Source organism: Nerophis ophidion, linkage group LG17, assembly GCF_033978795.1.
Source record: "Nerophis ophidion isolate RoL-2023_Sa linkage group LG17, RoL_Noph_v1.0, whole genome shotgun sequence".
In the NCBI taxonomy this organism is placed as follows: Eukaryota; Metazoa; Chordata; class Actinopteri; order Syngnathiformes; family Syngnathidae; genus Nerophis; species Nerophis ophidion.
In genome coordinates, this window is record NC_084627.1 from 10,867,947 (window position 1) to 10,888,157 (window position 20,211).

Consider the following 20,211-nt stretch of genomic DNA (forward strand, 5'->3'; position numbering starts at 1 on the left):
TATTATTTCAAATGTCCTCAGGTACGCCGAATATTTGCGCCTTACACGCGCCGCCACGGTCTGTCAGAAGAATTACCGCATGGTCAGGGAGCGCCGCGCCTATCTCACAGTGCGCAATGCTGCCGTGGTCATCCAGGCCTTCACCCGAGGAATGTTCATCCGCAAGATCTACCACCAGGTGATGCACACCTACACCCAAGTCCTACAAACCCCGTTTCCATAGGAGTTGGGAAATTGTGTTAGATGTAAATATAAACAGAATACAATGATTTGCAAATCCTTTTCAACCCATATTCAGTTGAATATGCTACAAAGACAACATATTTGATGTTTAAACTGATAAACTTTGTTTTTTTTGCAAACAATCATTAACTTTAGAATTTGATGCTAGCAACATGTGACAAAGAAGTTGGGAAAGGTGGCAATAAATACTGATAAAGTTGAGGAATGCTCATCAAACACTTATTTGGAACATCCCACAGGTGTGCAGGCTAATTGGGAACAGGTGGGTGCCATGATTGGGTATAAAAGCAGCTTCCATGAAATGCTAAGTAATTCACAAACAAGGATGGGGCGAGGGTCACCCCTTTGTCCACAACTGCCTGAGCAAATAGTCAAACAGTTTAAGAACAACGTTTCTCAAAGTGCAATTGCAAGAAATTTAGGGATTTCAACATCTACGCTCCATAATATCATCAAAAGGTTCAGAGAATCTGGAGAAATCACTCCACGTAAGCGGCATGGTCGGAAACCAACATTGAATGACCGTGACCTTTAATCCCTCAGACGGCACTGTATCAAAAACCGACATCAATCTCTAAAGGATTCTAAGATGGACTGATGCAAAGTGGAAAAGTGTTCTGTGGTCTGACGAGTCTACATTTCAAATTGTTTTGGGAAATATTCCACATCGTGTCATCCGGACCAAAGGGGAAGCGAAACCTCCAGACTGTTGTCGATGCAAAGTTCAAAAGCCAGCATCTGTGATGGTATGGGGGTGCATTAGTGCCCAAGGCACGGGTAACTTACACATCTGTGAAGGCACCATTTATGCTGAAAGGTACATACAGGTTTTGGAACAACATATGCTGCCATTTAAGAGCCGTCCTTTTCATGGACGCCCCTGCTTATTTCAGCAAGACAATGCCAAGCCACATTCAGCACGTGTTACAACAGCGTGGCTTCGTAAAAAAAGAGTGCGGGTACTTTCCTGGCCCCCCTGCAGTCCAGACCTGTCTCCTATCGGAAATGTGTGGCGGATTATGAAGCGTAAAATACGACAGCGGAGATCCCGGGACTGTTGAACGACTGAAGCTCTACATAAAACAACAATGGGAAAGAATTCCACTTTCAAAGCTTCAACAATTAGTTTCCTCAGTTCCCAAACGTTTATTGAGTGTTGTTAAAAGAAAAGGTGATGTAACACAGTGGTGAACATGTCCTTTCCCAACTACTTTGGCACGTGTTACAGCCATGAAATTCTAAGTTTATTATTATTTGAAAAAAAAAAAAAGTTTATGAGTTTGAACATCAAATATGTTGTCTTTGTAGCATATTCAACTGAATATGGCTTGAAAAGGATTTGTAAATCATTGTATTCCGTTTATATTTACATATTACATAATTTCCCAACTCATTTGGAAACGGGGTTTGTACAATTCCTACTAGTATGTTCTATAGCCATGGCATGATTGAATTGACACGTCTTTACCAATGCAGTCGCAGGTGATCTTGCTCCATTTGAGTCTTTGTATTTTATTTGCATAATGAATTGTATTAGTCATCAATTGCTGGGTTGCAAGCACGTGACGTAAAGGCCGTCCTCAACCCTGATGGATGGCAAACATCGATCAATATGACTACCGTATTTTCCGGACTGCTGAGTGGGTCTATTTTCATAGATAAGGCGCGCCGGAATATAAGGCGCATTAAAGGGGTCATATTAGGATTTTTTTCCTAAATGTAAAAGACTTATTTTAGTTCTACATAACATGTAATGGTGGTTCTTTGGTCAAAATGTTGCATCGATGTTTTACAAATCATTTTCAAGACGCTCCGTTTTGTGGGCGGTCTTTTTTACGTGGCTAACTTTGACGGCGTCTTCTCCCCGTCATCTTTGTTGTAGCGGGGTAGCGTGCAAGGACGGGAGTGGAAGAAGTGTCAAAAGATGGCGCTAAATGTTTTAATGCCATTCAGACTTTACTTCAATCAGTAACGGAGCATCATCTCCTCATCCGTGGCTCAGTAGTGCAACAACAAATCTGTGCCGTGAAAAACCGTCCGACGGGAACTCTAATAACTAAAGTTCCTTGGGTGAATAATGTAAACTCACTACACCGGTAGATTTTAGCGCTTTCATACCGGGTTTACTGACAGATACAAGTTAGAACTTTACACTAATTTATATTACAAAATGCCTCATAACAAGAAGATAGATAAAACTAAGAAGCTTTTCGACTACGTTGTCGGCACGGACTACAATGCCGGAAGTGCGCATATTTTCAGGACTTATGTAGATCTCAAAAACAGATCAGCAGGTACCAGAAGGTAAGAAAAGTTGGTAATATTGCAAAACAAAACGCCAGATAATGTGTCCGTTAATGGGTGCCATTTTGCCACACACCATAATAATACTCAAACTTCTGACTACGGTAGCCGTAATGCACCAACAATCCATCAAGCGGTGCGGCTTTAAAGTCGTACTAAAACACTTTGAAAGATTTTTGAGCGCTTTGTGTAATGTTATATATTTTCAATGGAACATTTAAAGTTTTGGTGTTGTTTCCATCCATCCATCCATTTTCTACTGCTTATTCCCTTTCGGGGTTGCGGGGGGCGCTGGCGCCTATCTCAGCTACAATCGGGCAGAAGGCGGGGTACACCCTGGACAAGTCGCCAACTCATCGCAGGGCCAACACAGATAGACAGACAACATTCACACTCACATTCACACACTAGGGCCAATTTAGTGTTGCCGATCAACCTATCCCCAGGTGCATGTCTTTGGAAGTGGGAGGAAGCCGGAGTACCCGGAGGGAACCCACGCAGTCACGGGGAGAACATGCAAACTCCACACAGAAAGATCCCGAGCCTGGATTTGAACCCAGGACTGCAGGACCTTCGTATTGTGAGGCAGACGCACTAACCCCTCTCCCACCGTGAAGCCTTTTGGTGTTGTTTACTAGCGTCATATTGCAGTCTAGACGTATCTCTTATGTGTGACTACCATCTACTGGTCACTCTTATCATTACACCATGTACCAAATAAAATTGCTTCAAGGTCGGTAAGCCTAACCGAAATTATTCTGTAAATTGGGCGCACCGGGTTATTAGGCGTCGATCTTTGAGAAAATGAAAGGATTTTAAGTGCGCCTTATAGTCCAAAAAATACGATACTTCTTATTTACCTTTTAGCAGTGTAGAAGTAGGTGTATTTTGAAGGTTTAGCGGCAAAAATACAAGCCAAATATCATGAAAAAATTTGTGAAAGTGATGGAGCGCATCCATACTCTTAAGAATAAATAACTTTGTAAAGATTTAAATGATTTAAAATTACCAATATACCTGACGTTGATTTATCAAGCTGCAGTCCAACGAGTATATAGCGACCACTCAAGGGAAACGGCAAATCGGCCACTATACGCAGGTTGCCATGACGATATCACACGATGAAACATTGAGTAATGGCGATGTCGTCGATGAGGAGAGTGCTGCTTCGTTAAAAGTTTGGGAAAAAATGAGGGCGAGTGCTCGTTTTGTGCGGTAAAGTATGGCATGTATGTGGAAGTAAGTGTCGCACGTACGGCAGCGTCCGCCCCCTATTAGAACGCCCTTAGTCGGTTTACATCAGCCTTAAGCGAGCAGCATAGTAAATTGCTGGTATTTATTAAGTGATCAAACTTAAACATTGTGAAACAAAGCACAAAACAATTGATGTTTTAGGCAGTTTATCTTAAAAAGAGTCAACAGTTCAGTAACTTACAAGATAACATGAATTGATTAACGTGGACCCCGACTTAAACAAGTTGAAAAACTTATTGGGGTGTTACCATTTAGTGGTCAATTGTATGGAATATGTACTGAACTGTGTGATCTACTAATTAAAGTTTCAATCAGTCAATCAAAAATGCCACAGTCAATTTTGCACGGATGGGGTAAAGCGGTACAGTAAGTACACTACATACACGCACTTCATGGAATTTAAGGCCAAGCCTGAATGTATCAACATCATATGCAGCATTGCAGCACGTTTTGATATCAGTGGTCAGTGGAAACTATCCAGAGTAAAAAAAAAAAAAAAGACTATACCGAGATACAAAATAGGTGGCCACGTTAACACATGTGGCCGCTACAAACAAGGTTTATTACAATATGTTTCTCTTCGGGGGAAATTTGTGATGCTGCCACAGAAAGGTTTACCTGTATTCCTTCTACACACAAGATGGACTTATTCATGCACCTTTAAGTAACATATTTTCTGGATGTTAGCGAGTGCCATGTGGTCGTTGTTAATCATGTGTTTTCTAACCATTTCTTTCTAACCTATATAATATGAGTGTAGTTTAGCAGTTGATCTGTTGCAAGCCATATACATTGCTGTCATCTATAATTCTACATCTGCAGTTGTTTTAAAGGTGCAGAGTTTACATTTTTTTTAGCAAGATACGGCTATTTCCCTGTTGTGCAGCAATGTTGAAGCATGGGAAATTTCCAGGAAAACACATGTTTTTAAAACATTGATTTTGCAGTCAAAATATTACTTAAGTGTTTTTTTATGAAATACCTATAAAAATATAATGTAGTCGCAGTTTTTTTCATAGTTTGGCCAGTGGTGCGACTTATACACAGGAGCGACTTATGTGTGAAATCATTAACACATTACTGTAAAATATCAAATATTATTTAGTTCATTCACATAAGAGACTAGACGTATAAGATTTCATGGGATTTAGTGATTATGAGTGACAGATTGTTTGGTAAAGGTATAGCATGTTCTATATGTTATAGTTATTTGAATGACTCTTACCATAATATGTTAGGTTAACATAGCAGGCACCTTCTCAGTTGGTTATTTATGCCTCATATAAAGTACACTTATTCAGCCTGTTGTTCACCATTTATTTATTTTAAATTGCCTTTCAAATGTCTATTCTTGGTGTTGGGTTTTATCAAATAATTTTCGCCCAAAAATGCAACTTATACTCCAGTGCGACTTAAATATGTTTTTTTCCTTCTTTATTATGCATTTTCGGCAGGTGCGACTTATACTCCGAAAAATACGGTGTATATATTGGAATATACGTTTGGTCAAGAATAAACACTGAGGCTATTTCATCCCTACAAGCCTGTTTCAAAGGTTGCCCTGCTCGTCAGAGGATTATTCTTTTATTTAAAATCCCCTGACGAGCGGGGCAACCTGCGAAAGGCTTGTAGGGAGGAAATAGCCTCTGTGTTTATTCCTGACCTAACGTGTGTATGTATACCAATCAATCAACTTTTACTTATATAGCCCTTAAATTTACGAGTGTCTTAAAGGGCTCCACTAGCTACAACGACATCCTCGGGTCAGATCCCACATCAGGGCAAGGAAAAACTCAACCCAATGGGACAAAGAGAAACCTTGGAGGGGACCCCCACCGGGCGACCGGTGCAATGAACGTCGAGTGGATCTAGCATAATATTGTGAGAGTCTAGTCCATAGTGGCTCTAACATAATAGTGAGAGTCCAGTCCGTATATATCCCTATATATATATATATATATATATATATATATATATATATATATATATATATATATATATATATATAGGGATATATATATACATATCCCTATATATATATATATATATATATATATATACGGACTGGACTCTCACTATTATGTTAGATCCACTATGGACTAGACTCTCACAATATTATGCTAGATCCACTCGACGTCCATTGCACCGGTCGCCCGGTGGGGGTCCCCTCCAAGGTTTCTCTTTGTCCCATTGGGTTGAGTTTTTCCTTGCCCTGATGTGGGATCTGTGGGATCTATATATATATACACACATATATATATATATATACACACACACATATATATATATATATATATATATATATATATATATATATATATATATATATATATATATATATATATATATATATATATATATATATATATATATATATATATATATATATATATATATATATATATATATATATATATATATATATATATATATATATATATATATATATATAGCTGGTCCACAGTTCAACGACCAGGACGAAATCCACACTGTTCCTCCTGTCTACATGTGCTTTGTGGACTTGGAGAAGGCATTCGACCGTGTCCCTCGGCAAGTCCTGTGGGGAGTGTTTAGAGAGTATGGGGTATCGGACTGTCTGACTGTGGGGGTCCGCTCCCTGTACGATCAGTGTCAGAGCTTGGTCCACATTGATGGCAGTAAGTCGGACACGTTTCTAGTGAGGGTTGGACTCCGCCAAGGCTGCCCTTTGTCACCCATTCTGTTCATAACTTTAATGGACAGAATTTCTAGGCGCAGTCAAGGCATTGAGGGGTTTCGGTCTGGTGGCTGCAGGATTAGGTCTCTGCTTTTTGCAGACGATGTGGTCCTGATGGCTTCATCTAACCAGGATCTTCCGCTCTCACTGGGTCGGTTCGCAGAGAATCAGCACCTCCAAGTCCGAGTCCATGGTTCTCGCCCGGAAAAGGGTGAAGTGCCATCTCCGGGTTAGGGAGGAGACCCTGCCCCAAGTGGAGGAGTTCAAGTACCTAGGAGTCTTGTTCACGAGCGGAGGAAGAGTGGATCGTGAGATCGACAGGCGGATCGGTGCGGCATCTGCAGTAAAGCGGACGCTGTATCGATCCGTTGTGGTAAAGAAGGAGCTGAGCCGGAAGGCAAAGCTCTCAATTTACCGGTCGATCTACATTTCCACTCTCAACTATGGTCATGAGCTTTGGGTCATGACCGAAAAGACAAGATCAGGGGTACAAGCGGCCGAAATGAGTTTCTACCGCCGGGTGGCGGGGCTCTCCCTTAGAGATAGGGTGAGAAGCTCTGCCATCCGAGAGGAACTTAAAGTAAAGCAGCTGCTCCTCCACATCGAGAGAAACCAGAATAGGTGGTTCGGGCATCTGGTCAGGATGCCACCCGGTTGGACGTGTTTAGGGCACGTCCAACCGGTAGGAGGCCACGGGAAAGACCCAGGACACGTTGGGAAGACTATGTCTCCCGGCTGGCCTGGGAACGCCTCGGGATCCCCCGGGAAGAACTGGACGAAGTGGCTGGGGAGAGGGAAGTCTGGGCTTCCCTGCTTAGGCTGCTGCCCCCGCGACCCGACCTTGGATAAGCGGAAGAAGATTGATGGTTGGATGGATGGATATATATATATATATATATATATATATATATATATATATATATATATATATATACTTTAAATATGTTTATGTTGGGTTAAGTTGTCAGTTGATGAGACAAAGCCAGCTTCAGGGAGTTTTGTGGGCACACAATGAACGCTTGTGTCTTTGCCGGGAGGACGAGGAGGACATGGGAAGCCGAACGTTGTCAATTTTCCTAGGAATGTGACATCCTGTGCTCCTCCCTCTGCAGTTGATGCTGCACTACAAGGCCTCGATCATCCAGAAAAACGTGCGCGGCTGGTTGCAGAGGACCAAGTATAGACGGATGCGCCACGCCGCCATCGTGCTCCAGTGCGCCGTCAGGCGCGCTCGTGCACAGCGTCTCTACAAGAAGCTCAAGAAAGAAGCAGGCTCGGGCGAGCGTCTGAAGAAGCTGGACGCGGGCATGGAGATTAAGATTGTGCAGCTGCAGAGGAAGATGGATGACAAGGTACTTCTATTACTGCTGACCCACAGTCCATCATGACCGCCGCCCGTTCTGTCGTAGGGTAAAGAGTACCGTGCTCAGAACGAACAGTTGCTGCAGACCAACACCAACCTGGGCTCAGAGTTGAGCCGCCTCCAGCAGCAGCTGCAGCAGATTCACAGCAGTCAGGGCGACTCCACTCAGCTGAGCGCGCTGCAAGCAGAGCTGGAGAGGCTACGGGCGGAGCTTGCCGAGGCACAGGAACAGAAGAGCAAGATGGTGGAGGATCACCGCGTCGAGAAACTGGATCTGACCGAGGTGAACTCGCTTTTTGGGACATAGGGCAGCTAAACGCCATACTTAAGATTTCCTAACAAGTTGACGAATGTATTTCATTGGTGTCAAGTTGTCCTCCATTTTGTTATGTTCCACAATCCAAATATCTGCCGTTGTTGTTGCTGCTCGGTGGTCTTTGCGGCAGCGAGCTGTAAATTGGTGTTGATGCTTGGTTCGTGTGCGTTTTGACATCAGAGGCTGGCTGAGCTCGTGGAGGAAAACTCACTGCTGAAGAGCGAAAAAGAAGAACTGAACCTGAAGATTCGACAACAGTCAAGCCGCGCTGCAGGTGAGCCAATCACGTGAGACCCCACCCGGGCTAGTTTGTTACTGCAAGTTAGCACCTTTATTATCTTAAAATTACTTACGATTTTTATTTGTCAAGTTTATGAATTAATTGACAGCCATTTGGTCTTTCCCATGGTGGTAGAGACAAAGACAAATATTTTTTATCCACATAATAAGATAAGATTAGAAGTACTTTCCTAATTTGTGTTTTGTGGACACAACTGATCTGCTTGCTGGCTGTTAGGGGATGAAATACTCTCTTTCCTCATCAAAGACAAGTCACTCATAACCTTTTTTTTTTACATTCTGTCCCTAGGGTAGAAACTTGTAACAATTTTCTATTGTAGATTTCTACGTGCTGTAAAAGTGTACTTTCTGTTAGCCCTCGATTAAGCCAGTAAAATCTTACTTCCTGTCAGCTGTCACTTGAGCCAATATAAGTTTACTTCCTGTTTTCCGTCACCTCAGTCAGTTAAATTTTACTTCCTGTTAGCTCTCACTTAAGCAAGTTTAATTGTACTCTGTTAGCCGTTACTTGAGCTAGTAAAAGTGTACTTTCCGTTAGCCGTCGCTTCTGCCGGAAAAAAATTATTTCTTGTTAGCCTTTACTTAAACTAGTAAAACTGTACTTTCAGTTAGTCGTCACTTGAGCCCGGTGAATTTTACATCCGGTTAGCTGCCACTTGAGCCAGTAATACTGTACTTCCTGTTAGCCCTTGCTTGAGGCAGTAAAACCATACTTCTTGTTAGCTGTCACTTGAGCCAGTAAAACCGTACTTCCTGTTAGCCGTCACTTGAACTTGTAAAACCGCATTTACTGTTAGCCCTCACTTGAGCCAGGTATAAATTGTACTTTTTGTTAGCCGTCACTTGAGCCAGTAAAACTGTACTTCCTGTTGGCCGTCACTTGAGCCAGTAAAACCCTACTTCATGTTCGCTGTCACTTTAGCCAGTAAAGATGTACTTCCTGTTAGCCGTCACTTGAGCAAGTAAAAGTGTACTTCCTTTTTACACTCACTTGAGCCAGCAAATCCCTACTTCCTGTTCGTTGTCACTTGAGCCAGTAAAAATGTACTTTCTGTTAGCCGTCACTTGAGCAAGTAAAAGTGTACTTCCTTTTTACCCTCACTTGAGCCAGGAAATCCCTACTTCCTGTTCGCTCTCACTTGAGCCAGTAAAAATGTACTTCCCGTTAGCCGTCACTTGAGCCAGTTAAAGTGTACTTCCTGTTTGCCGTCACCTGAGCAAGTTAAATTAGACTTTTTCTGATCCGTCATTTGAGCCACTGTGTGCACTTTTCAGAGGATGTAGGAAGTGCGTTGTTGCGGGCCGAGATGGATGCGGAGAGGCGTCGATACCAGAATCTCCTCAAAGAATATTCCAGAATGGAGCAGAGATATGAAAACTTGAAGGAAGAAGTTTCTTTGACCAAGGTTAGAATGTTTTCAACCATGCAGCCATGTTGGTAGTAAAATCTTCAGTTCAAAGTGTCACCTTATGAGGGTTCATTGATCTTTTCACACGGTCCAGTTCCAGCCGGGTCATCACAGGAACTTGTCCAACCAGAGCAGCCAAGGGTCTGACTCCAACTACACGTCCATCTCTACATCGGAGGTGGGCGACAGCGAGGACGCCATCCAGCTGGTGGACGTGAGTGACACGTGAGTCCAAAAGGCAGGTCCGTCAGTGCTGATGTGTGTTGTCTTGTAGGACATGGGTGTAGACAAGGCGGCAATGGACATCAGTGTGTTCATCAAGCTGCAGAAGCGAGTTCGAGAGTTGGAACATGAGAGGAAGCAACTGCAAGCCAATGTGGACAAGATGGAGGAGCTCGCCAGACAGCAGGTCTTGTTGTGGATCAGCCATTGTTGGCAAGGTTAGCTTTTGTCTGTTGTCTAACGCCCAAATGCTGGTCACAGGGATCAGTGGTCAAGAGCTCCAATGTCGAGCAGCAAGCGGCAGATATGGCATACAACAACCTCAAGGTACGTCCGAGTGCAAGATGGCCGAAATGAACATGTGACTGGCGTAAAGGTGAACTGCTGGTGCTTGTGAACCACAGCGACAAGAGCTGGAGTCCGAGAACAAGAAGCTGAAAAATGATCTGAACGAGTTGCACCGCAGTGTCGCCGATCGAGACTCATCCGACGAGCTTCAGAGCAGCTACAACCTGCTGCTGAGTCAGTTCCGAGCCGCCAACGAGGAACTAGACGCACGCAAGGAGGAAGTTCTCATTCTTAGGACCCAGATTGTCAGTGCCGTGGAGCAGCGGGAGAAAAAACAACAGCTGGTCAGTATTTTGTATACAAAACAAAAAGTCTTCCTTGATGGTAGTGTGATGACCACCGTGGTCTTTTTCTCGGCAGGAGGGGGACAACTTGGCGGAGGACAGCAGCTTGCCAGTGGACAGAGACGAGGCGCTCCAAGCCTATCAGGGCCTGCGCGAGTCCAAAAAGTAAGTTCCTGTCCTGTACGTTGTGCCTGCCCTGTCACGCTTGCTAACACTTCAGCTTTGTTCTTGACAGCGCTCCTAGCAACCTGCTCACTTCCTCTTTCTCTGACTGCATTTCCTGTTCCCAGCCCAAATGGCGTTCTCTGAATGAAGACGGAGAACTGCTTCTGGCTTACCAGGGTCTCAAAGAAGTGGCCAGGTTGTGTTTTCACTCCTTTTCCTCTTCATCGTTGCTCCTCTTTCTTCTCCTTCTTCTTTCTTCTTCTTCGCCTCCGCTGGCTACGCACCAAACAGTATTGTGGTTCTCACTGTGGAGAAGTCCAGTCAGGCCACTCTTGGTCGTCATCATTTGAAAAATGTGGTCTCTGAAGCTCTTCTGCGTCCTGCCAGGCTGCTGGAGGCACAGCTACAGTCGCAGAATCGCCAACATGGCGACGAGTTGGAGGCACTGCACACGCAGATCGAGCTGCTAAAGGACGATATCGAGAAGAAGCAGGAGAAGCTGAACTACACCACCTCGTTGTCGCCAGAGGCCTTGCTGGAGTACAGCGTGCAGCTGGAGATCACCCGACTCACCAACGACAACCTGGTGAACTGCATGCCACCGCACACATTTCAGGCCATGTCAGGGTCTTTTGTGCAACATGTCACATGACGAGGCTGGTGTGGTCCTGCCCACAGGACCTGAAGGAGCTCCTAGAAAAGCTGGAGAAAAACGAGCGTAAGCTGAAGAAGCAGCTAAGGATCTACATGAAGAAAGTCCAGGAGCTGGAAGGTAACAACTGACTCAGGTAATCACTGTAGTCCTCTCGCCGTCTTCACGATGTCCGTTTCTTCAGTTTCTCGCAGCAGTCGCGCCAAAGCAGACTTGGGCCGCCAGGTTACGCTGCAGCGCAAAGAGAAGGACTTCGAGGGCATGTTGGAGTACTGCAAGGAGGACGAGGCCCTGCTCATCAAGATGTTGATCACAGGTGAGTGCCGACGCCCCAGGACCTGATTGGACCTCGCTTAATTTGCTAGCTGTCAAAGTAAAAAAGCAATCAAGCCCCGCACTCTCTCGGCTTTTGCATCCTTTCCAGACATGAGACCGGATGACGTGTCAGGAACGGTCCCGTGCCTGCCGGCATACGTCCTCTTCATGTGCGTCCGCCACGCCGACTACATCAACGACGACAACAAAGTGGAGTCTCTGCTCACCGCCAGCATCAACGCCATTAAGCGCGTTCTCAAGGTGAGCTGCACGTGTCACGTGGCGGCGTTAGCACACTTCTGACCGTCAAGCAATGTCGCCCATAGAGGAATGACGACTTCGACACCACCTCCTTCTGGCTTGCCAACACCAGCCGCCTCCTGCACTGCCTGAAGCAGTACAGCGGAGACGAGGTGAGCATCAGCAGCTATCTTGTGCCGACAGAGCGGGAAGCTTAGTGTTTTTTCTATGGCCGTATGTGTGTTCAGGCGTTTATGGTCCACAACACGGCCAAACAGAATGAACATTGTCTCAAGAACTTTGACCTGGCCGAGTACCGCCAGGTGCTGAGCGACTTGTCCATCCAGATCTACCAACAGCTAATCCGCGTGGCCGAGTCCGTCATCCAGCCAATGATCGGTTAGCAAGTGGAACCGTTAAGCCTTACGATGTCACATGCTAGCTACAGCTAATATGTAACTGTTTTCAGTCTCCGCCATGTTGGAGAGCGAGAGCATCCCCAGCCTGGCGGGCGTCAAGCCCATGGGCTACCGAAACCGCTCATCTAGTATGGACACAGATGGCGACGGACCCAGCAGCTATACACTTCAGGCGCTGATCCGGCAGCTGGGCCAGTTCCACACTATCATGCGCGACCACGGGCTGGACCCTGAAATTGCGGGCCAGGTGGTCCGTCAGCTCTTCCACTGCATCAATGCCGTCACCCTGAACAACCTGCTGCTCCGCAAGGACGTGTGCTCCTGGAGCACGGGCATGCAGCTCAGGTACCGGGCACTTTCTGTGTTCATGTGTCTCAACGCATCACTTTCTGTACGCTGCCTGTGTGCAGATACAACACCAGCCAAATGGAGGAGTGGCTCCGAGCCAACAACCTGTACCAGAGCCAGGCCGCCGCCACGCTGCAACCCATCATCCAGGCGGCCCAGCTGCTGCAGGTCAAGAAGAAGACGTCGCAGGACGCCGACGCCATCTCTTCGCTCTGCACCAGTCTCAACTCCCAGCAGGTGTTTCCGCCTACCCACCCGCCCACACTTGACAGGCGGCGCTGGACATCCCGCTCATGTTGTCTTGTCTGTGCCCACAGATCGTAAAGATCCTCAACCTGTACACGCCCCTCAACGAGTTTGAGGAGCGCGTAACCGTGTCCTTCATTAGGAACATCCAGGTCAGAAATCATACTTTTGCTGCTAGCGTGTTGTTTGCTAGCGGTAACCACACTCTTTGCTTTGCTCCGTTTGTCCAGAGCTGCCTTCAGGACCGCAATGACCCGCCGCAGCTACTGCTGGACACCAAGCAGACATTCCCGGTCATCCTACCATACGCGCCTTCCGCCCTCAGCCTAGAGACGCTGCACATTCCCAACTCACTTGGTCTCGACTTCCTCATCCGGGTCTGACCTCTGAGCTTTTTAGCGATACTCCAGAAAAAGGGCTTAATTGATTTTGGTCACATGACTTTACAAATAAAAATATTTATACAGAAAGGGATTGATGCTAACTATCCTGTTCAGGTTCTTTCGGGATCAATTCCGCAAGATCCTATTTGAAATCAAATATGATCCTGATCTAGCCGTAACGGACAGAAGCTTCTAGAAGGGTGAGCGAAACACGTTCTAAGTCAAGTATTTGAAGAAATGTGATTTGGATGAACAAAAAACACAACTATACGAGCAAGCAGTGCTGCCATTTTGCATGGATGCTAGTGTGCTAGTCTATGACTTAGCAGTTAGTATAGCAGTAGGCACTAGTAATCCAGAGTCCAACATGGCCGACATAGCTTTCTGTTAATAGGCAGAAAATGAGTGGAGGCAAAATAACATCATGGTATTTAATAAGTTGACGTTCGCTCAAAGCTTCCAGGCGTTCCTCATCATCAGAATGAAGAAAACGTCGCTATCGATGGAGGCGCTGACACCACAGTAATAGTTGATGAACTCCTCCTGCGTCACCTGCGCAGCACAACAAATCTGTTTTGAACAAAACTTTGCTCGGTGTGGTTTCTTTCGTTATTCTTCAACATGTAAAAACCGACGAGACGCAGCCTGAGAAGTCTTCACCTACAAGGATGAGGGAGGCGCTTTGGCATCCACGGAAAACAATATTCCAGCTAATAGCTTAGCACTTGGGACGTCTTACGGACCTTGTCCTGGGAATTCTTACCTTTCCGTCTTTGTCGTAGGGAGAATCAAAGTTATCTAGGAATGTCTTGAAGACCTGGTCCTCCGTCCATTCCCCGTTCTGGTACTTGGGGTGGTACTTGGCGTAGTAAACCCCCCTCAGATCTTCGATGGTGATCACGCCGTCGCCAGTCTTGTCCAATTTGCGGAAGGCCTGCATGACTACCTCCTTGCGGGCCTTGGACATGGCGGGCTGTGTAACACATGACCTTGTGTCAGAAACACACCACTAGCGCACCCATGTTGACCTTTGTTTACCCTCAGCGTGACCAGGAACTCGTCAAAGTCAATGGCCCCGCTGCCGTCACGGTCGAAATGCTGGAAGAGAGCAGCCGCTTCCTGTTTGTCCATCAGGATGCCGTAGTCGTTGACTCCCTTCAGGAACTCCTTCAAATCCAGCGTGCGGTTTTGGTTGTCGTCCATGATCCTGAAGACTCTGCAGGACAAACTCAGCTCAATTTTTGAGTCGACAGTGATGCTGAGCAAGGCCAACACGGCTCGAATGTTCAAGAGGGGTCCTGGGGAGACCCACCTGCCGAGACCTTTGATCCCAGCCGAACCCCTGGCCAGACACTGGAGGCGCAGTCTTTCTACTGGGTCAGAACACACCGACAGTTGACGCTTGGCGTTCAGCGCCATATCTCGGTCGTGTCTCGAAGTCCCCGCCATCTGTGACGTCACGACATAGCAAACATATTTACCCCCGCCCCTTGCTCCTCACACAACAAGGAATTGTTCCCAACAGGAATACATCAAAACCTTTCATCCGAGGACAGCTAATTGAACCAGAACCTGACAACTCGACTGCATTTTTTCCGCACCAAGTTGTGGAATGTTCATATGTAGGACACATTACTGGCCCCGCCCCCACATGTAGGTTTTTGTGGCCTCACTAGTTGAAGTATTCCTACCTTACATCATCACTGGTCTGCTCTATAGCAGACTGCATCACTTTCTCCTTCTCTTCTTGTCTGTTCTTCTCCGCCAAGTCATATGGTCAAACAAGCATACATTACACATTTTGCTAACGCATTTTTTCATTATAAACAATATTTAGAAATTACTGTTACTACACTTCCATAGTAGACCAACCTGTCGCCTTCCCCTGTCTGTCCTCATTCTTTCTCTTCTCGTCTTTCTTTCCATCCTCACATCTGAATGACATGGACAAATGATCAGACAACTGTAACCTGACGTTTTGACTCGTTGTAGCTTCAGCTAACCTCAACATTTAAAAACCTCCCCCTTGATTCGCTGGCATAACGTAATGCTGTCTGGAGCAGGAGTGTCCAAACTTTTTACGACAAAGCAGATAAATGGAAGATGATTTTAATACATTTTTTACATTGACAATACTAAAACCAATAAGTCATTTAATTTATGCTAAACATTATGAACAAAAGAGCCAGATCTTAGCTTATAAGGAAAATGTGTGTTGTATCCAACCCAGTGCCCCGACCAGGAAGAAGAAATCATTTTGTCCCCCCCACTTCGCCACCACTATAAAAATGAAATTTGTCCATAAAATTGTTACAAATACACCTCTGCATAACATTGTACTTGTACTAACATTCATCATCATCATTTCTTTTTATTCCTTTCATGAAAATGCATACATACAAGCCATGTACAGTTGACACTGTCATTGTTTTTTGTTCCTTATACATTTCCATGATTAGAAAGGAGCAGATGGAAGAATACTATTCTTATATTTATCTGCCCCCTTTTTAACATCAATTATTTTAGATGACTTTATAACTGTTCCCTCCACCAACACCCGAACTCCAACATACTTTTTAATTTTCGTTTAAGCATTTTCACATTGACACGTCCAATCAAAAGCAAAAATCAGTTTGATATAATTCCAGTTGTCTTTTTGCAACTCAATTTAAATTCAAAGATATTCTTGCAACTTTTGAAGTCTGTCTTTAGAGAATTCCACTCTTTAAAGGAACATTAACCTTTAACATCAAAGGAATAAGTAATATAGATAGAAGTAACAACTTGCGACAAAGAATAACAGTTGTTTAGACTGTAGCAGAAACAATTTAAAGTGCATACATTTACCTAAAATTAAAATAAAATAATATTCCTTATTTAAACCATAAACATTTTTTAACCGACTTGAACCATTTATCCTGAAAAATAAACGTAACTAAAAAAATTATATCAGAAACCTTAACTCAGTAGCACCATATAGACAAATTTAACCTATAAAACAATTTGTGCTGTTTTTGTTTTCTTTTGTCATTTAAAAAAACGACCAAGTCAAGATGAACGACTTCAATGAGCATGTTTATAGGTGCAAAGCTTTTTCGAAGCGAAGTTTCAAGCACGACATATTTGAGAAGAACTATTCTAACCTAACTCATCCATCCATTTTCTACTGCTTTTCTCTTTTGGGGTCGCGGGGGTTTGCTGGAGCCTAACCTAAACCCCTTGAGATATTTAATTTAGTATTGTTTACCAATATTGGTATTATTCCATCAATTATTCCATTTTCTACCGCTTGTCCCTTTTGGGGTCGCTGGAGCCTATCTCAGCTGCATTTGGGCGGAAAGCGAAGTACACCCTGGACAAGTCGCCACCTCATCGCAGGGCCAACACAGATACCAACTAAAATATTTTCCCAAACATTTTCTACCATTTGTCTTTTTTGAAGGCTTTGAAAAATGTCCTATATCAGATTGATTAATTGATTGAAACTTTTATTAGTAGGTTTCACAGTACAGTACATATTCCGTACAATTGACCACTTAATGGTAACACCCCAATAAGTTTTTCAACTTGTTTAAGTTGGGGTCCATGTAAATCAGGGGTCACCAACGCGTTGCCCGCGGGCACCAGGTCACCCGTAAGGACCAGATTAGTAGCCCGCTGGCCTGTTCTAAAATTAGCTCAAATAGCAGCACTTACCAGTGAGCTGCCTCTATTTTTTAAATTTGATTTATTTACCAGCAAGCTGGTCTCGCTTTGCTCGACATTTTGGATTCTAAGAGAGACAAAACTCAAATAGAATTTGAAAATCCAAGAACATATTTTAAAGACTTGGTCTTCACTTGTTTAAATAAATTCATTTATTTTTTTACTTTGCTTCTTATAACTTTCAGGAAGACAATTTTAGGGAAAAAATACAACCTTAAAAATGATTTTAGGATTTTTAAACAAATATACCTTTTTACCTTTTAAATTCCTTCCTCTTCTTTCCTGACAATTTAAATCAGTGTTCAAGTATTTATTTTTTTTTATTGTAAAGAATATTATATACATTTTAATTTAATTCTTCATTTTAGCTTTTGTTTTTTCGATGAAGAATATGTGTGAAATATTTCTTCAAATTTATGATTAAAATTATTGTGGCAAATCTAGAAAATCTGTAGAATCAGATTTAAATCTTATTTCAAAGTCTTTTGAATTTCTTTTAAAATTTTGTTCTGGAAAATCTAGAATAATGATTTGTCTCTGTTAGAAATATAGCTTGGTCCAATTTGTTATATATTATAACAAAGTGCAGATTGGATTTTAAACTATTTAAAAACATGTCATCAAAATTCGGAAATTAATCTCAATCAGGAAAAATTACTATTTATGTTCCAGAAATTATTTTTAAAATTTTTCCAAAAAGATTCGAATTAGCAATTTTTTCTCTTCATTTTTCTCGGTTGACTTTTGAACATTAAAGAGTTAAAATTGAAGATTAACTATGTTTCAAAATTTAATTTTCTTTTTTTTTTCCTGCTTTCTGCTCTTTAAAACCGTTCAATTAAGTGTTTTTTTTCATCATTTATTCTCTACAAAAAACCTTCCGTAAAAAGGAAAAAAAAATGTACGACGGAATGACAGACAGAAATAGCCATTTTTTAATACAAATAAATTTATTGGTTAAATGTAAATTGAGAAAATTGGCTATTTCTGGCAATTTATTTAAGTGTGTATCAAACTGGTAGCCCTTCGCATTAATCAGTACCCAAGAAGTAGCTCTTGGTTTCAAAAAGGTTGGTGACCCCTGATGTAAAACAATTCCTGGTAAAGTTCATCCTGCAAGAAAAGTGTACACAAGTTCATCATGACAGACACACAATTGATGGAAGACCATGAACAGTAAGGACACACACAATGTCGGCCATTTTGGTTCTTATGTTCCATTTTTTTATGTATAGTGTTCTAATCCAGGGCGTGTTCATTTTGTCCATAGAATGTGTCGCAGATACAATAACCGGACTGCAAGCCTTAAATGGCCCCCGAGCTGCACTTTGGACACCGTGGATACGAGGTATGTTCTACTAATAAAACCACGTAAGTGTTGTCTAGAAACGCCAGTCATGCTAGTCAATAGTTTTAGCTAACCTGAATATGTTTTCGACCTCTTCTTGATACTTACCGCAGTCAAACACTTTAAAACATCCTTTTCACATCTTCTTCGCACTCAATCTTTTTTTTTTTTGTTCAGTGACACCCGATACGGTTATTTTATGTTTCTTCGTTAACTTTGGCTTTCTGTCGACGTCAAGACGATTGTAAGCAAAACACTTGTTTTCCAAAAGGGCGCGAGACTGAGTGCGCATGCGCACTAGGACGCGAAGAGGGCAAAATAAATATATATATATATAAATCAATATTATTAATCGTATTACATATTTTACACTCACACAAACATTTATACAGAAAATGCCGACTGGAAATTTCTGTCCCATCTTGTCCTGCTGCGTACCCACTTTCTCCGCCACTGTTGTACACGGTACACAGCCCCTCCTGAAAGTTTGCCGTGGTTCAGGACCCGGACCCCGGGTGTCAGTGGACCCACCTGACCAGCACCAGCACCGAAGTTCACAGTTGAAAGCAGCGACGACGACCGAATGCCCGCAGAGAGGACCTCCCACAAGCTGCCCGCCGTTGCCGGGGAAACCGGCGTTGTCAGCCCTCCTGATTGGCTGTTACGCGTCAGCATAGGTCTCGATCTCGGGAGTGCTGCTTCGGGGCCCGAGCACTCACGGACAATGCCGAGCACTCACGGACAATGCCGAGCACTCACGGGGGTTAGGGTTAGGGTAAACTTTCAATCTTTAAAATAATTTAAAAAAAAATCGAACTCAATTTCAGCACAAGGACTTTGAATATGACCAATGTATGATATTGTACCCACTCGATATCGCCTTGATAACCTAAATTTGTGGTATCATTCAAAACTAAGAAAACAGAGGAATATGTGCTTATTACATTTTAACAGAAGTGTAGATAGAACATGTTGAAACATAAAATAAGCAGATATTAACAGTAAATGATTAATAATTCATTGTCTACATCAGGGGTGCCCACACTTTTTCTGCAGACGAGCTACTTTTCAATTGACCAACTCGAGGGGATCTACCTCATTTATATATATCATTTATATTCATTTATTTATGAAAGAGACATTTTTGTAAACAAGTTAAATGTGTTTAATGATAATACAAGCATGTGTAACACATATAGATGTCTTTCTTTCACGAAGACAAGAATATAAGTTGGTGTATTACCTGATTCTGATGACTTGCATTGATTGGAATCAGACAGTAATGATGATAACGCCCACATTTTCAAATGGAGGAGAAAAAAAGTTGTCCTTTCTGTACAATACCACATGAAAGTGGTTGTTTTTTGGCATCTAATTCATCCAGCTTCCATACACTTTACAAGAAAAACATTGGCGGCAAATTCCGTAGCTTGCTTGATTGACATTCACGGCACCCGAGGGTCTTGTGAGATGACGCTGGCTGCTGCCAGTTCATTATTATGAAAAAGTGACAGAGAGGAAGGCGAGAAACACTTTTTATTTCAACAGACTTTCGCGCCGTCCCTTCCGTGAAAACTCTAAAGGCCGACTGCACATTTCCTATCTTCACAATAAAAGCCCTGCTTCATGCT

At 43.3% G+C, this 20,211-nt stretch overlaps 2 protein-coding genes across 5 annotated transcripts in view; one reads left to right on the forward strand and one right to left on the reverse strand.

Annotated features, from left to right (window-relative positions):
• Nucleotides 1-13,614, forward strand: part of LOC133536047 (unconventional myosin-Vb-like) — a 48,341-nt gene extending 34,727 nt beyond the window's left edge. Inside the window, exons 20-40 of one of the 2 annotated variants that reach the window (XM_061876225.1) lie at nt 22-178; nt 7,630-7,869; nt 7,927-8,163; nt 8,377-8,470; nt 9,772-9,902; nt 10,000-10,119; nt 10,180-10,314; nt 10,389-10,454; nt 10,532-10,759; nt 10,836-10,924; nt 10,995-11,120; nt 11,312-11,510; nt 11,603-11,696; nt 11,761-11,892; nt 12,001-12,152; nt 12,218-12,304; nt 12,380-12,530; nt 12,601-12,895; nt 12,961-13,135; nt 13,216-13,296; nt 13,375-13,614. In XM_061876225.1, the coding sequence (XP_061732209.1) occupies nt 22-178; nt 7,630-7,869; nt 7,927-8,163; nt 8,377-8,470; nt 9,772-9,902; nt 10,000-10,119; nt 10,180-10,314; nt 10,389-10,454; nt 10,532-10,759; nt 10,836-10,924; nt 10,995-11,120; nt 11,312-11,510; nt 11,603-11,696; nt 11,761-11,892; nt 12,001-12,152; nt 12,218-12,304; nt 12,380-12,530; nt 12,601-12,895; nt 12,961-13,135; nt 13,216-13,296; nt 13,375-13,527 (3,142 nt within the window). In that variant the 3' untranslated portion in view covers nt 13,528-13,614. The remainder of the gene's footprint in view (nt 1-21; nt 179-7,629; nt 7,870-7,926; nt 8,164-8,376; nt 8,471-9,771; nt 9,903-9,999; nt 10,120-10,179; nt 10,315-10,388; nt 10,455-10,531; nt 10,760-10,835; nt 10,925-10,994; nt 11,121-11,311; nt 11,511-11,602; nt 11,697-11,760; nt 11,893-12,000; nt 12,153-12,217; nt 12,305-12,379; nt 12,531-12,600; nt 12,896-12,960; nt 13,136-13,215; nt 13,297-13,374) is intronic. The other variant, XM_061876226.1, reaches the window with a different exon arrangement.
• Nucleotides 13,615-13,944: 330 nt separating this feature from the next.
• capslb (calcyphosine-like b) lies at nt 13,945-19,240 on the reverse strand. Of its 3 annotated transcripts, none has more exons than XM_061876227.1 (5): nt 19,112-19,240; nt 14,840-14,976; nt 14,566-14,743; nt 14,291-14,500; nt 13,945-14,079 (listed from the first exon to the last, which is right to left on the reverse strand). In XM_061876227.1, exons 2-5 carry the CDS (start codon nt 14,974-14,976, stop codon nt 13,978-13,980), a joined length of 627 nt encoding a protein of 208 aa, XP_061732211.1. In that variant the 5' UTR covers nt 19,112-19,240; the 3' UTR covers nt 13,945-13,977. The 3 variants fall into 3 exon arrangements, with proteins under 3 accessions (XP_061732211.1, XP_061732213.1, XP_061732212.1); XM_061876229.1 differs by having other exon boundaries at nt 19,019-19,132; XM_061876228.1 differs by lacking the exon at nt 19,112-19,240 and adding an exon at nt 18,689-18,876.
• Between the last annotated feature and the right edge of the window lie 971 nt (nt 19,241-20,211).

Excerpts from the sequence above, each read along its gene's own strand:
- capslb (XM_061876227.1), bottom strand. The coding sequence starts at position 14,976 with ATGGCGGGGACTTCGAGACACGACCGAGATATGGCGCTGAACGCCAAG. Across the intron at positions 14,501-14,565 it reads AGTTCCTGGTCACGCTGAGG|CCCGCCATGTCCAAGGCCCG; the intron begins GTAAACAAAGGT and ends TGTGTTACACAG. Across the intron at positions 14,080-14,290 it reads CCTACGACAAAGACGGAAAG|GTGACGCAGGAGGAGTTCAT; the intron begins GTAAGAATTCCC and ends TGTGCTGCGCAG.